This window comes from Cololabis saira, chromosome 20 (genome assembly GCF_033807715.1).
Source record: "Cololabis saira isolate AMF1-May2022 chromosome 20, fColSai1.1, whole genome shotgun sequence".
Classification (NCBI taxonomy): domain Eukaryota; kingdom Metazoa; phylum Chordata; class Actinopteri; order Beloniformes; family Belonidae; genus Cololabis; species Cololabis saira.
Genome location: NC_084606.1, coordinates 22,887,279 through 22,902,497, shown reverse-complemented (window position 1 = coordinate 22,902,497; position 15,219 = coordinate 22,887,279). Strand labels below are relative to the sequence as shown.

Genomic DNA, 15,219 nt, shown 5'->3' with positions numbered 1-15,219 from the left:
AGTGGATGGAAAGCAGGATATAGTCGCAAGCGCAAAATGAATTTGACGAGTTGGAGTTAGAGATATTATTGGAAGAGGCAAATTGTTGTGCCGTATTCAGCACCCCTGCCGTGAAAAGCACCCCCTTGTATATTCAATGATAAGTAGACCAAGAAAAAAAACAACACACTGACACTTCAATATATTTATATATACACACTCACACAAACACATACTTAGGAGTTTATATTATATATATTTACAAATATTATGGAAGACAACACAGTAAGCAGGCTATTAATTAATGACATCAATAACCCGAGTTTTTTTTTTTACCCGAATCCATGAGCGCATGAATCATTAACACAAAACTGGACGCTAAACAGAACATGGACAACAGAACATGAACAGAACACGGAATGAGAATATCATTTTTGTCAGACGAGGGGGTTCTTTTCACGGCAGGGGTGCTGAATACGGCACAACACCGGGGTATGACAACTGCAGAACAAGTATAGGCGCACAATGAGAAACAGTTTTTTCTCCATGAAAACACGTGATTTATTTATTATCACAAATAAAAAAATGAATGTGCCTCCTGTGGCAACCTTTTGCTGAATAATACTCGATTTAACATTCAAATAAAATATTTCTCCTTTTGCATGTGGAGATTAGCACCTTCCTTTCGAACGTATTAAATACAGACGCAATCACAATCCACGCAAAAACTTTCAGGCTTGGTAAATCTCATTGCGTGTGGTAAATGGACCAATTTGCATCTTTCCCTCCCAGTATTTAGCGATGTCTGGTGGGTACGCCCCATATTGATTATTCATCAGGGCAAAAGTACTAAATGGATTGCGTGTGCTATTTTGCGCATTTGAGAGACGCAGTCCTCTTTGCACGCTGTTAGTAGATCAGCTGGCACATTGGTTTGCGGGTGATGTCAAGTTTGCACACGTTTTTACACACGCAAACCTTTAGTAAATCGGGCCCTCAGTGGTGTGTTCCTGTACTCTAAAAGAGCAATGTATGGATATGTGTGATTGTCCTGTGCTTTTTTTAGCAGACGTTTCACTGTTTGAATGGCTCTTTCGGCTTGGCCATTTGATTGCGGAAACTCTGGGCTTGAGGTGGTATGTGTGAACTCCCAGCTTGTTGCAAACTCCTGCATTTCTTCACTGACTAGTTGCCTTCCATTATCAGAGAAAAGTTCATCAGGCACACCATGTCTGGCAAAAATAGATTTCAAAGCAGTTATGATGTGTTTGCTTGTTGTACCACTTAATTTTATGATTTCAGGGTACTTGGAAAAGTAGTCCACACAGAGAATGTATTCAGCATTATTAAAATGGAATAAATCCATTCCCACCTTTGACCAAGCTCTCTCTGGGACTGGATGCGATATCAGGGGCTCTCTTGGATTTTGATTTCTGTGCTTGTTGCACACTGCACATTTCTGTATAACATCTTCAATCTCTTTGGCCATCCCTGGCCAAAATAGGATATCTCTGGCCCTTTCCTTACTTTTCACAATTCCCATGTGAGATTCATGAATGTTCTCCAACATCTCTTCTCTCATCTTTACTGGCACAATCAGTTTTGAATTTTTGAACACAAGTCCATCAGAGTATGCTAACTCTCTTCTAAGTTGTAGTTCCTCTGGAACTTATTGTCTCCTTGACTCTGGCCATCCGTTCTGTATTGCTGCTATAAGCAGACTCAGCGTCTCATCCTGTTGTGTGGCCTCTTGGAACTGACCCAGCTTCTCCTCTGAAACTCTTAGCTGTTGGGCTATGTAGCTCACCTCTAACTCCTTCTCCTGTGTGACATCTGGGAGATCTTTGAGACTGGCTCTGCTTAATGCATCTGCGATGTGCATTTCTTTGCCAGGCTTGTAAGTCACTTGTAGGCTGTATTTTTGCAGCCTCATTAACATCCTCTGCATCCTGGCTGGTGCCTTGTGAAGAGACTTTTTAAAGATTGTCTCCAAGGGTTTGTGATCCGATTCAGCCTGCACAGATCTCCCATACAGGTATTGGTGAAATCTTTCACAGCCAAAAACAATAGCAAGCAGCTCTTTTTCAATTTGAGCATATCATTTCTCACAATCTGTTATGGCGCTTTTGCACTAGTCTCACTTCTCCTCGGTTCTACCCGCCACGGCCCCATTTTGCGCTTTTGCACTAGGGGCTGAGACGGGTAGAGCCGCTCCAAGCCGATACTATTTCTGTAACGATTCTGGCGAGGTTCTATTGCGGGCTGAGCCGGGACTATTTCTGACGTCACCACCCTCCGCGCCACTGATTGGTCGGGGGGCGGGGCCGGCAGACGTTTGAATCAGGAAGCGGGAGTCAGAGCGAGAGCGACCCGGGGCTCGCGGCGATTTTATTATAAAGCGCAAAACGTCTGTTTGGTGATCCAACTCTGAGGTGCAGATGTTCATAAACCTGGTGACTGACGAGAGAATTAAAAAAGTGATGTAGATGGGCTGTTTTACTCTCAGCCGCTCGCGGCTCCAGCAGATTTCTGATCAGCGCCGACATGAACAAAGCGGTTGCGCAATCGAGTACGTCACAGCAGCTTCACCCCAACCCCCCCACTTCTCCCCTGGCTGTGGAAAAACAAACGGGTAGAGGCGGGTAAAGGCATGACGAGCCGAGTCGGGCCGAGTAAGTCCTAGTGCAAAAGTGCTATTAGTGACCTGGAGCCATATGTTATGGGATGTCCTTCTTGTAAGATTACTGCTCCCAGACCACTTGTGCTCGCATCAACAGAGAGTATGACAGGCTTTTCCACATCATAATATTTCAGCACTGGTGTGTTACTCACAAGTTCCTTGAGTCTTGAGAAGCTCTTTTGTTGTTTGTGTTCCCAGTGCCAGATAGTGTCTCCTTCCAGTAGCCTCCTGAGTACCGGTAGTGCAGACTCTTCCGAGAGATTTGGGATGGATTTGGCGACATATTGCACCATTCCCAAGAACCTCTGCAGTTCTGTTTTGTCTTGTGCCTCTGGTATTCCTTGTAGGGCTCTCAATTTCCCCATGTCTGGTTTCAGTCCAGCTTTGCTCAATACATGTCCGATGTAGCTGATTTAATTTAATCCAATTTTGCATTTGTCCCTGTTGAGTTTCATGTTTATGCTTCTCAGTCTGTCCACTAGCTTTCTCAATCTGTTGTCATGTATCTGTTGGTCTTCACCCCACACCAGAATATCATCAACAACATTTACCACTCCTTCAAGTCCTTCTAGATGTTGATCCAAGCACTTCTGGCGCTGAGGATATGTCAAAAGGAAGTCTCTTAAATCTGTACCTTCCCAGCGGTGAGTTGAAAGTGCAGAGTTTGGAGCTCTCCTCATCTAGCTGGATCTGCCAGTAGCCATGATTGGCATCCAAAACAGAGAAAACCTTTGCTTTAGGCATTTCTGCTACTACTTCCTCCACTGTCTTGAGAGGATAGTGTTCTCTTTTTATCGCCTTATTTAAATCTTGTGGATCAAGACATATTCTGATTTTGTGTGGTTTCACCACGGTCATCATGCTGCTCACCCAATCTGTTGGCTCTGTTTGTCTCTCTATGACATCAAGGCTTTCCATTTGTTTCAGTTCTTTCTCAATGTCCTTTTTTAAAGCGACTGTAACTTTTCTTGGCGGATGTATCACTGATGAAACTTCAGGATCTACTTGAATATGGTGACTTCCAGGCACACAGCCTAGTCCTGTGAATAAATCTTCATATTCACACAAGATGTCTGTCTGTATTTTTCTTGTCATTCCATAGATCCTTTTCACCATCCCTAGCTCAACACTAGACTTGCCTCCCAGTATTGATGTTACTTCTTCATCTCATACTGTTTGTCTTTGTATAAGCATTTAATGGTCTTCTGCCCCAGTGGCTTTTCTTTCTGTCCAAAAACGCCCACTAGCTTGAAGCTTGACTTTTGCAATTTGTCATTATCACTCAGTTTCAGCTTTTCTAATTCACTCTTTGACATGACGTTACAGTCAGCACCTGTATCTATCATCACTGTGATTTGCTGGTCGTTGACATTCACAGTCTCTTTCCAGACCTCTCTGCCACTTTTCACAACCACTTTGTTCACATGCTTGTCTTTTTCATTAACATGCACTATCCCAATGAACATGTCATTTTCATCATTACTTGCTGTGTCACATTCAACACCTCGTACTTTCCGGCGGTTATCTGTCTGTCCGCGACTCATGCACATCTTGGCGTAGTGATTTTTTACGGTGACATTTGTTGCAGGTTTGACCATATGCTGGACATTGTCTTGCTTCATGTTTATACCCGCATCGTCCACAATCTGCCTGTCTTTCTTTTGCTTGTGTTGTTTGTGTATTTTTTTAACTTGCACGTCATTCTCTTCATGTAGCTTTTTAAGCTTCAGCTAACTTCTGCTGCACGGCAAATATCAACAGCTGTTTGTAGCGTTAGCTCGGGCTCTTAGCCATCTGCCTCGGATCTGACCATTTGTAATATCACAGACAACCCTGTCTCTGATCAGTGACTCAGTCAGATCTCCAAATTCACAGTCTCTTGCTTTATTTTTTAGATCTGTGACGTAAGCATCAATGGATTCAGCATTGCCTTGCACTCTGGTATTAAACAAACGTCTCTGGTATGTTACGTTTTTTTGCGGTTCACAGTACCTTCTGAACAGCTCTTTTAAGCCTTCAAGTCCATCGACATCTTCATCAAACTCAAAAGTATTGAATACCTTGAGAGCATCGTCTCCTGCGACGTGAAGAAATGTGGCACATTGTACTTTTTCCGACTTCTCGGAGATTTTGCTTACAATGAGATAAATCTCAAACTTTCGTATCCATACTCTCCAACTTTCTGCGAGATTGCCTTCTAAATTTAATGTCCCCGGAGGTTTTTGGTGGTCCATCTTTCCGTCTTTTTAGTCAATTTGTAACACCATGTTATATATCGGAGTGTGAGGGAGCGTGAGGTAAACTGAATCAAGTTTTATTGACCTCTGTCAGGTACCTGTAAACCATCATGCTATCGGTGTTACAGCAGTGACCTCCAGTACAGCACACATATATGACATAAATGTTTCACTTGAAGACAATCAATGTGTATATAAACTGGAAATATTTAAAATAAATAGTGTGCTTTAAATCCCCTTTGTGTTTTCATTTAGATTCTATTATAGGAATTACATACACAGGAATGTCCACAGCATTTCAGTATCAACAAGATTCTGATCACATAATTGTAGATTGTAAGTGGTTGACAGGTAGTTATTTTGGATTTCTCGTAAATCTGTCTTAAAACTTAAGATACTGGACTTCGGTTGGGCTGGTGGGACACCCGCGGAAAATGTCCAAAACTTGACACGTATGACCAGATGTAATTTAAACACACACCGTAGTTGTTATCCAGGCCCGGGTCTACGAGGGTGCATAAGCATGCATTGCACCCTCAGTTTATGTGTTTGCATGCTCAGTTGAAAAGACGAAAAGAAAACTGACAAAGCGCGTGCGTCAAGCCTGATTTATGGTTCCACGTTAAATCGACGGCGTAGCCTACGGCGTAGGGTGCGCGGCGCGGCACACCGTACGTTCGCGTCACCGCGTATCTACGCCCTAAGAATTGCGTCGGTGCAACGCAGAACCATAAATCAGCCAGTGTCCGTCACTCATCTGCGTCCAGCAGTTTCCTGCACCAGCAAGACGCTGCTCTCTGCTGCTCCGTTAACACAAAGTAACGATGGATATTCAGAAGTGGTTCAAGCACAACCACGCCAGCAAGTTTACAGGACTGTCTCAGAAAATTAGAATATTGTGATAAAGTCCTTTATTTTTCTGTAATGCAATAAAAAAAAACAAAAATGTTATACATTCTGGATTCATTACAAATCAACTGAAATATTGCAAGCCTTTTATTATTTTAATATTGCGGATTATGGTTTACAGTTTAAGATTAAGATTCCCAGAATATTCAAATTTTTTGAGATAGGATATTTGTGTTTTCTTAAGCTGTAAGCCATGATCAGCAATATTAAAATAATAAAAGGCTTGCAATATTTCAGTTGATTTGTAATGAATCCAGAATGTATGACATTTTTGCATTACAGAAAATAAAGGACTTTATCACTATTATCAATATTCTAATTTTCTGAGACAGTCCTGTATATTTATGGTTATATTTATTTTTGTTGCTATGTTTTATTTTCTGTTGTTAGATTGTCTGATGGGTGAGGTAGCCCAGACTAAATGTAGCATTTTCTTTGTTCTGCAGCGATATTGCTGCAAGAAAGCATTTGAAATACACTTTAAATATTCTTGTTTTGCTATTATCATTCCGCTTGAAATTATAGGAAAATGCATAATTTAGTGTTGAATAACGTGCCAGGCATGCGCACCCCCTCTGATCTGAGATGCACCCCTAGTCATCATTTTCTAGAACCGGCCCTGTTATCATTTTCGCACTTGGAGCTCATGTTTGTCAACCGTGCCGCCAGCAGCATTCCTGGCTGTGTTGAATGCATAGCTGGGAGCTTTTTTCAAGCCTGGACACGCAGGTATTTCCAGCCAAACCTCACAAATACCTCCTCTTTTATTCATCCTCCCCAGTTTACTCACATGCGCACTTTTTTATCTCTCCCCCCTATTAAATTTATAAATTATTTCTGGGACCAAGTTGTGACAGCTGGCGAGCGTTCAGCCAGGCGCGTTCCCGCGGCGCGCCCCCGAGGGCGTGGAGGAGAGGAGAGAGAAACCCTCGACGGAAAGCGAGGGTTAAAAGTGACTCAGCGGAGCTTCAAAGAGCGCTGCTAGTGAAAGAGGAGCGGACACGGCGAGGGGATACAATGCCTGGAGTGTCCGTGTGTTTTTAAACCCGCGGGTGAGTTTATTGCTGCGATTAGTTTTAACGCGGACAAAAAAAAAAAAAAAAAAAAAAGGACGCGCAAGTCCAAAACAAATCCGCTGCTTTGCTGAAACGTGTTTTTTACGCCCCAGAGGCAGTAAACCTATTATGGAAATACTTTCAAATGTCCCATAAAACAGAAATAAGACTTTCCCCTCCAGTTTTTATTCATTTATTGGGGTTTTATTGCATCCTTGGGGTGAAAACCATCACCCCTACACGTGCGCCTGTTGCGTTCAATGAAAACTCTGTGAGGAAGTGCAACATTATAAACTACTTCTGCTTCAGATTCTAACGACTCTCCACAACAGTTATGTTCTCCAAACTGTGATGAGACACTGTTTCGGTATTTATTTATTAGTGTGGTTATTATAACCTCAGCATGCACTGGTATATTTACATTTTTTTCAAACAAGGAAGGAAGGAAACCCAGTTTGGACTTTGTTCAAAGAGGTGTGAGGAGAGTGTGAGGGAGCTGTGTGCATGCATGGGCGTGCATGCTGTGACTCACTCACCTGTGCTGTACAACCATACCTGTACCTGTGCTGACAGAGAAGGTGCTGTTTGGATTCTTGGAGGTTGTGTACATGTCCTTGCGCCTCCTGTTCACAAAAGCTGCATCATACTGTACATCCCCTACTATACCCAATGTGGTCTGCACTCTGCACAGCTACTAGTGCAGTTCCCTATTCTGGCTATTGATCTGTGGTTGCCTGCCACGCAGAAGCTGCAGATCCAAGCTCCCATATCCAGTATTTAATCATGTTTGCTGAATGCCTGTGCTTTTATAGCGCTTGGTTGATGATGATGGCGTGCAATTGTGCTGGTGAGTGTGTAAGTGCTCGGAGGTTTGGATTTGAGCCGACACACATTCCTGCCTGCTAAAGCTGCAATCATCAGCTGGGCTGCTCAAATAGACTGTGTATAGATTTCATTTAAGAGGACTTATACAATCAGGTGTACACTGTATAGCACATATTGTGCTTGCAAAATGCATTTTGTACATTTCATAAGCAAGCATCTGTTAGGGAAGACGTGATGCTGCATAGTGTCTGTTATGGAAGCAACATAAAGTAGCTGGAAGTCAGTTTAAGTTCATGTTCTTTTATTGGACCTGTACTATTATGGTAATTGTAAGTGCATGCAAGATTGTGATTACTTGAAAGCAGAAGTAACACTTCAGGTCTCCTCTAAGTTGTAGATCAGCAGCCCAAAGGAGAAGTGGACCTGTCGAGAGGCTGGTATTTGCATCTTCCTGTGCATTTAAGCATGTGTGAAAGAGCAGATCTGCTGCTCAGGTTATTAGTGCTTTGAGGAGATGGTGCTGTGAAAGCGCCAGGAAGCAAACACTGAATTAGGTAAGTGGTGCACAAAGGAGGAAATAAACAGGTTTGCTGAAATGGATTTTGTAATCACTTTGAAGTACTTTAAAATTTGAAAGTTGTGAGGCCGGCAGTCACTTCCTCATAGGTGTAATTGTTTTTTTCTTATCTTTTCATCCAGGAGTCTTACCAGTAAACATTTGATTTCTAACACGGTTGTATTTGCAGTGCGTGCGTCATAATCCTTCCAAAGATCAGACAGCTGTTGGCTTTATTCATGTTAGTTCATGACATTGTCAGTGTCATTCAGATGTCCAAAGCTTGCAACAGCTTCCTGGAGTATAAAACCACAACTTGTACGCACAGTTTTCTTTTTTCGTAAATACTCAATAATAATCATAATAATAACAAAAAAATGTGATGCATTTGTGTAGCTATATGTTTCAAATAGGACAGTGTTGTGATTGTTTAACTTACTGTAACTTTTGGTAAGAAAGGGAACAATCAGATTTCCTAATATGGTTCCTTGGCCATGTTGCCACAGCAGCAGTTTACAAGAAAAAAACCCTCAACTTTAAATTTTTCTTTTCTTGTAAAACTTCCCTCTAAGATTAAATCTGTGTTTTATTTTGATAATTTAACATAACTGAAAATATGCTTTAATATTCAAATTAATCACAAGTAAAAGACTGAAATCTGCTGCCTTTAACTGCTTTTTCTTCAACTGTTTATTATTGTTGTGCTCTTTGTCTCCACAGTGAAGAAGTGGACTCTCGAGTTCTGCTTGTACCCCTGATGTGTGATTAGAGCACCATGTTGGAGTCTCCAGATCCGAGCCTGGAGATTGCGGAGTGGCTGTCCAGCCTCCGCCTGTCCCAGTACACCTCATGTTTCCAGCAGGGAGGCTACCAAGCCGTGGGAGACTGCAAGGACCTCACGGATGATCGGCTCTTGATGCTGAAAGTGCTGCCAACAGGCCACCGAAGGCGCATCCTCCGGAGTTTGGAAGCACTCGGGGTAAATCCGGAGAGTGGAAAAGATGACGAAGATACGCAGGGAGGTTTAGAGGGCAAAGATGATCAAAGTTGGCCGGTCCCACTTCCAAGAAATGTCTATCTGCATGACAGAAAGAGGGGGAAGTCATGTGAGCCTCACCAACCAAAGGATCGCAAGGATTTGGGAGGGAGCCACACTTTGCCGGCTGGAGCAGGATTGGGAGTGGAGAATATTTCCGACACCCTGAACCTCGTCGTCCCCCAACCAGCGCCACGTGACCCCCGGAACATCCAGACGTCTGGAGGCGCTCATAGCTGCATGCCTCCTCCTCTGCACTCCAGCAGCAGCAGCACCAGCAGCAGCGAATCCCTTTCATCCTCTGAAATACCCTCGGATTGGGAGGTTTCCTCAGACTCTCACATGGATTCTGTGCCCTCTGCTGCTGAAGACCCTGCACCAACCGAGGGTCCTGGGGGTGCTCACGTTGAAATGGTTGATAACTTAATATACGAGACACAGCCTTCTTATAGGGGTCCTGCACGTCCTCGACCAACTCGCTCCTACCGATTAAGACACCGACCTGTCCCTGAAATCCCCAATCGGATACCCTTGCCACTCCAAGACAGGTATGCTTTTAAGTTATTTTCATAGTATGACATTTTTGGGAAATGTGTTCATTTGAGTTATTGCCAGGGCTGCACATAATTATTTTGGTCTGGTGCTCAGAGGAGCCCCTGGATATGTGACTTGGGGCTCCATAAACGCGGTGACCCGTCTCGCCGGATCGATAAAAGAGGGATGCAGGAATAAGTTATAGGCAAAACGATATTTATTCACTTATAAAGATGAATTAACAAATTATGGTGCGTGTTAGTCTGTAGAGTCAGTATAAGTAAGTTACAGTTTTTATCGGCCAGATTGGGATGCTCACGGCATATTTTGCACCTAGGGTTGCCACCTTTCAGAAATAGAAATAAAGGACGCCCCGATTTCAGCCAAAAAAAAGCCCCAAAACTTCTAAACTGCATAAAAATGTGTTTATTTTATATGAAAAAACTTGTTATTTAATAGCATTGAACTTGCATGACTGTACAGACAGCCAACCATATAGCAGCTGAAATAGCCGCTTATCTGTATGTCCACATCAGCCAAAGTGTAGAATATTGCTTCAGGTGAAGAATATGGTGTAAAAGTTAACTTATTTCAATAATTCAACTAGAATATGGTGTAAAAGTTAACTTATTTCAATAATTCAACTAGAATTTGGTGTAAAAGTTAACTTATTTCAATAATTCAACTAGAATATGGTGTAAAAGTTAATTTATTTCAATAATTCAAATTAAAAGGTGAAACTAATATATTACCTAGTCTTATTACTGTACATGCAAAGCAAGATATGTTGAACCTTTATTTGTTATAATTTTGATGGTGGAATTGTTTATTGATTTCATAAAATATTCTCTAATTTATTTTTTATTTGGGGTTTTCATAAACTGTGAGCCATAATCCGAGAGCAGCGTCTTGCTGGGGCAGGTAACTGCTGCACGCAGTGACGGACACTGGCTGATTTATGGTTCCGCGTTGCAACAACGCAGAGCTTACGGGGTAGGATACGCGGGAGCGCGAACGTACGGTACGCGTCGCCGCGTAACATCATGCAGCCACTTCTTGGCGAACACACGTTTTCTGTTCGATTCGGGTAGTGGTTCAGTTTGGCGTCTCTTTGTAGTTGGTGGTGGTGGAACGCCAAAATAATTACTTAATGGCGCTTGCTTCTTGGACATTTTGACGAGACGTGTCGGGGTTTGTTCAGTAAAGCTGCTTGTGATAGATCCTTCCATCTCTTCCTGCCCAACCCATCGCCGCCACGAGCATGGAGGGGGAGTAAGGACGCGCTGTGATTGGCTGGGAAAAAGCTCTCGCAATAGATTTTTTTTAATATTAGTATTCTGGTCTGGCCACAACCAATAATATGAGCCCCAGCTGTTGGTACGCAAAAGCGCTTCGCGGCACAAGATTGACAGCGCACTGTGGATTTTGACGGCGCATGCGCTCTGGCGGCCCACTTATGTGCAGCCCTGGTTATTGCTGATAATTATGCATAAAGATTAGCTTTCACTGGAACCTTGTCACCGTATCTTGGAATGATGTCTGGCTGTTTCTGAAAAGGTGTCGGAGTATAAATACAGTTCATGGTGCTTTCATATTCACCAGTTGTTAGGTTGGGACATGAACTGGCCAATTGTTGATGCATTCTTCTCCATCATGACATACTACAACTAAGGTTTGTCTTGGCCAGTAATGAGGCTGAGGTAGTGTTTTTTTTTTTAATTCTACACAAACATTAATGTAATCACAAAGCTCACAACAAGAATACAAGCATCTCAGCCTTTCATTTTTCATTTTACAGCCCTACTATCTTTGATTTGTTTTCCCCTTTGGTCCGCTTCTTTATGGCAAACAGTTGTCTCATCCCCTGTTATATCTTCTGGCCTGTAATTGTCATAGTAAGGCAAGGCAAGTTTATGCGTAGGGCACAGTTCATACACAAGGCAATTTAAAGTGCTTTACAGCTCCATAAAATCACAATAAGGCAAATAAAATCATTCTATAAAACACAAGAGTAATCATTCATTAATTAGATAAAAAGTGAAGAGTGCAGATAAAATCCCTTCAGTTGTCATGTGCACAGCTGAATCGAAATGTTTTCAGCCTGGATTTGAACGTTGTCAGAGTTGAGGCCTGTCTCACATCGCCTGGAAGGCTGTTCCAGATTTTAGGAGCATAAAAGTGAAACGCAGCTCCACCTTGTTCCGTCCTGAGTTAGGGCACAAGCGGGAGACCAGTCCCTGAGGTTCTCCAAGTCCGAGTTGGTTCATGTGGCCCTAACATGTCAGAGATGTACTTAGGCGCTAAGCCATGGAGAGACTTGTACACAAGCAGAGCTGCTTTAAAGTCTAGTCTCTGAGCGACAGGGAGCCAGTGCAGAGACCTGAGGACTGGACTGGTGTTGTTATAAGATCACATGGTCAGAGGCAAAGCTCAGGTTCAGCAGAACTAAGATTTTGCCTGCGTCTGTTTTCAGGAGTTCATCGTTTGTCATCAAAAGCATTGTTAGATAGGAGAAAGTCAGTAAGCTGGTGCTATACAGCTTTTTCTAGGTTGTATATAGGCTGGTAGTTCTTTAGTACGGTGGCATCATGACTGCTCTTGTTTAGGAGAGGCTTAATGACGGTGGTTTTTAAGGCCTTTGGAAGTGGGGATGTTGACAAGTTGTGGTAACAAACTACTATAGATGCACCGATCAGGATTTTGAGGGCCGATCACCGATCTCCAAAAGCAGTATCTGCCGATCCCGATATTGCCGATCACCGATCACAGCGTGAAATCCATAAATTCGTCAATATTGTTATTTCATGTACACAACACTAACATTGTATTATTAGGTATAAAAATTAGGAGATGAGAAAGTATCATGAATTGTCTGTTTTATTGCAGGCTGAGGCAATATTTCACCCTCTAGAGACTCTTAGAGACGACTTAGACTCGGCTTACAAAGAGTAAATGTAGCTTACTAGCTTAAGCTTTCTTGTGGCGGTTTGTTGTTGTAAACGTCATCTGATCGGCCCGCTTTGGAACTATTATTTTCCGATCTCCGATCAAAACCGATAGGGGCACTATCGGGCCGATACAATCGGTCGGTGCATCTCTGCAACTACTCAGCACAGACAAGTAGGCAGCTCATCAAGGCAGCATGTCGATGGACTCGGACTGCAGATGATCTCTTCGACTGTTTAGTCAGTGACAGGTGTGAAATGTGTCAGCTCTACGTGTCTAACTGGCAGTAGAGAAGTAATTTGTGTTTTGGAAATTATTGCATTTTTGATGCCTTGAACTTTAGCATTAAAGAATATTGCACTCATGACACTTAGTTGTAGAGATTAGTATCGCACCGCTACCTTGTGGTGTTGGCGGAAAGCCAGAATCGCAGTTTTACACATTAAAAACACCAACTTCATACAGTACAACTGAAACTTGAGTCTTGTGATGACAACACAGTGACACGTGTTCCATGTAAACCTAGTCTGGAATGAGTACTCAATACCCACAGCCAGTAATTTGTAATGCTTATGAGGTAATTATAAGCCTCAGAGGAAAAACAAAACGAGAGGTATGTGGCAACATGCTGGAACTGACAGTTAAAGCAGCATCACCGCCTCTGTTTCTGCTGTGAAAGACATCCCTCACGCCAAACAATCAGCCATTTCTTATCTTTCACTACGTGCTTTTGGAAACTTGATACATCACCTGCTACATCACAGGATACACGCTACCGAGTAGGAGATACTTCTCCATTGTTGCGTTAATAGACCGCACACGCAGTGTGCTGAAAGCCAGTCCCAGTGCAGCAGCCAGTTTGACAACAAGACATCTGGATATCTGTCAGCTTGATGTCTGTGTCAAGTCTGACTACTCTTTTATTATCTGGTGCACTTGTTTTTGTTTGCAACTGCAGATACTACATTTTATATTAAATCAAGGTTTTGATTTAAAAAAACGTGTTCCTGCTCTCTGATGCACATTTTATAGACAAAAAGGTAATGACTTTCACTCTCGGATCCTGAAAAAAATATCTCTTTCTGGACCACTTTAAGTTTCACATTTCCAGTGAGATTTTCCCCTAAGCTGAAAGGTATAGCAGATTTGGGGGGGGGGGGTCAAAGCTATTTATGGTGAGTAGTTTCTTTGGGAATGACAAGTGTGAATAGGATTATAAAACGAGCACATCAGAGGAGCAGCCAGGTTGGATGCCTTGGAGACAAACTAAGAGAGGGTGGATTGAAATGGTTTTCATACATAAAGAGGAAGGATAGTGGATATATTTTTATGAAGATGCTGTAGATAGAGTTGCCAAGGGTGTAGCGGAGGAGGATATAGTGTGACAAGAAGAAGATGCAGAAGACATGGTAAGATAGAAAAGGAGTTTGTTTTGTAGATGATTATTCAGTTTAAACAAAAATGACTTGAATCGACAAGGTCACACCTTTTAAGTAACTCATCCAGTAAAGTCGCAGTTGTTTCATCTCTATCGATGCTCAACTTTGAAGCAAGAGCCAGATGTATTTTAGGAATGTCTGACATTGGTTAGTCACAGAGGCTTCAGCAAGCTTACGTTATCCGAAATGTGCCGGGATTAAAACTTTGCATAGAAAGAGATGAATAGGGGTACATTAAGAAACATTTTCAGTGCTCGGTTTATGCAGGGTAGTTGCAATCCTCTCAGCTCTGTCTTCGGCACATCTGGAAAAACCGGCTTTATTGTCGTTATGGTACTGTTCATTTAAAAGTAATCGGACAAGTGTGGTGTCATCATGCACTGACTTCATGGTAAGTTGGTAACCAGTTTGTTATACATTATTGAAATGTGAAGGAAAAAATGATGCTAATAATTTATTTTGTCTGTATTTGCATGTTAATTTGTCTGTGTTTGCATGTTATATATATATATATATAATATGAGAGAGAGAGATCCATTTACCACTATGGCAGTATTTCAGTGCTAAAATCAGAAACAGCACCCTCTGCTGGTCAGGTTGTAGAGGTAGCAATGGTGCAACTGTTAGTGATTGCAAAACAAAACACAGTGTTTATTAAATGATGAAAGCTCTTGGGTCACTGCTTATCATTGAGTCAACATTATTTAAGCTAATATTAGGACCAGCTGGTCCAGCTTGGGAGGTGTTTTGGGCATGTCTAACTGGATGAAGGCGCTGGGGCAGACCCAGGACACGCAGGAGAGATTATCTCTCAGATGGGAATGACTGGGCCTGGGAACGCCTCAGGTTATTGTGGGTTACCCTGGGAGTGTTTAGGGATTACCCTGGAAGAGCTGGATTAGGTGATTGAGGAGACTGCTGTTAATAGTTTTTTTAATGAACAATCTTGTTCAGAGATCGCTGACATTAGCACATTTTGACCACAACCTCTTTGGTTTTCAATTTTGTAGCTACACCCTTGAG

General features: G+C 42.4%; 1 protein-coding gene across 3 annotated transcripts in view; it reads left to right on the top strand.

Annotated features, from left to right (window-relative positions):
* The first annotated feature begins 6,633 nt into the window (after positions 1-6,633).
* The window catches only part of arap2 (ArfGAP with RhoGAP domain, ankyrin repeat and PH domain 2), a 143,819-nt gene continuing 135,233 nt past the window's right edge, over positions 6,634-15,219 (top strand). For 2 of the 3 annotated variants that reach the window (XM_061709774.1, XM_061709772.1), the window contains exons 1-2: positions 6,634-6,857; positions 8,962-9,825. In XM_061709774.1, coding sequence (XP_061565758.1) covers positions 9,017-9,825 — 809 coding nt within the window. In that variant the 5' untranslated portion in view covers positions 6,634-6,857; positions 8,962-9,016. Of the gene's footprint in view, positions 6,858-8,076; positions 8,240-8,961; positions 9,826-15,219 lie in introns of all 3 variants that reach the window. The other variant, XM_061709773.1, reaches the window with a different exon arrangement.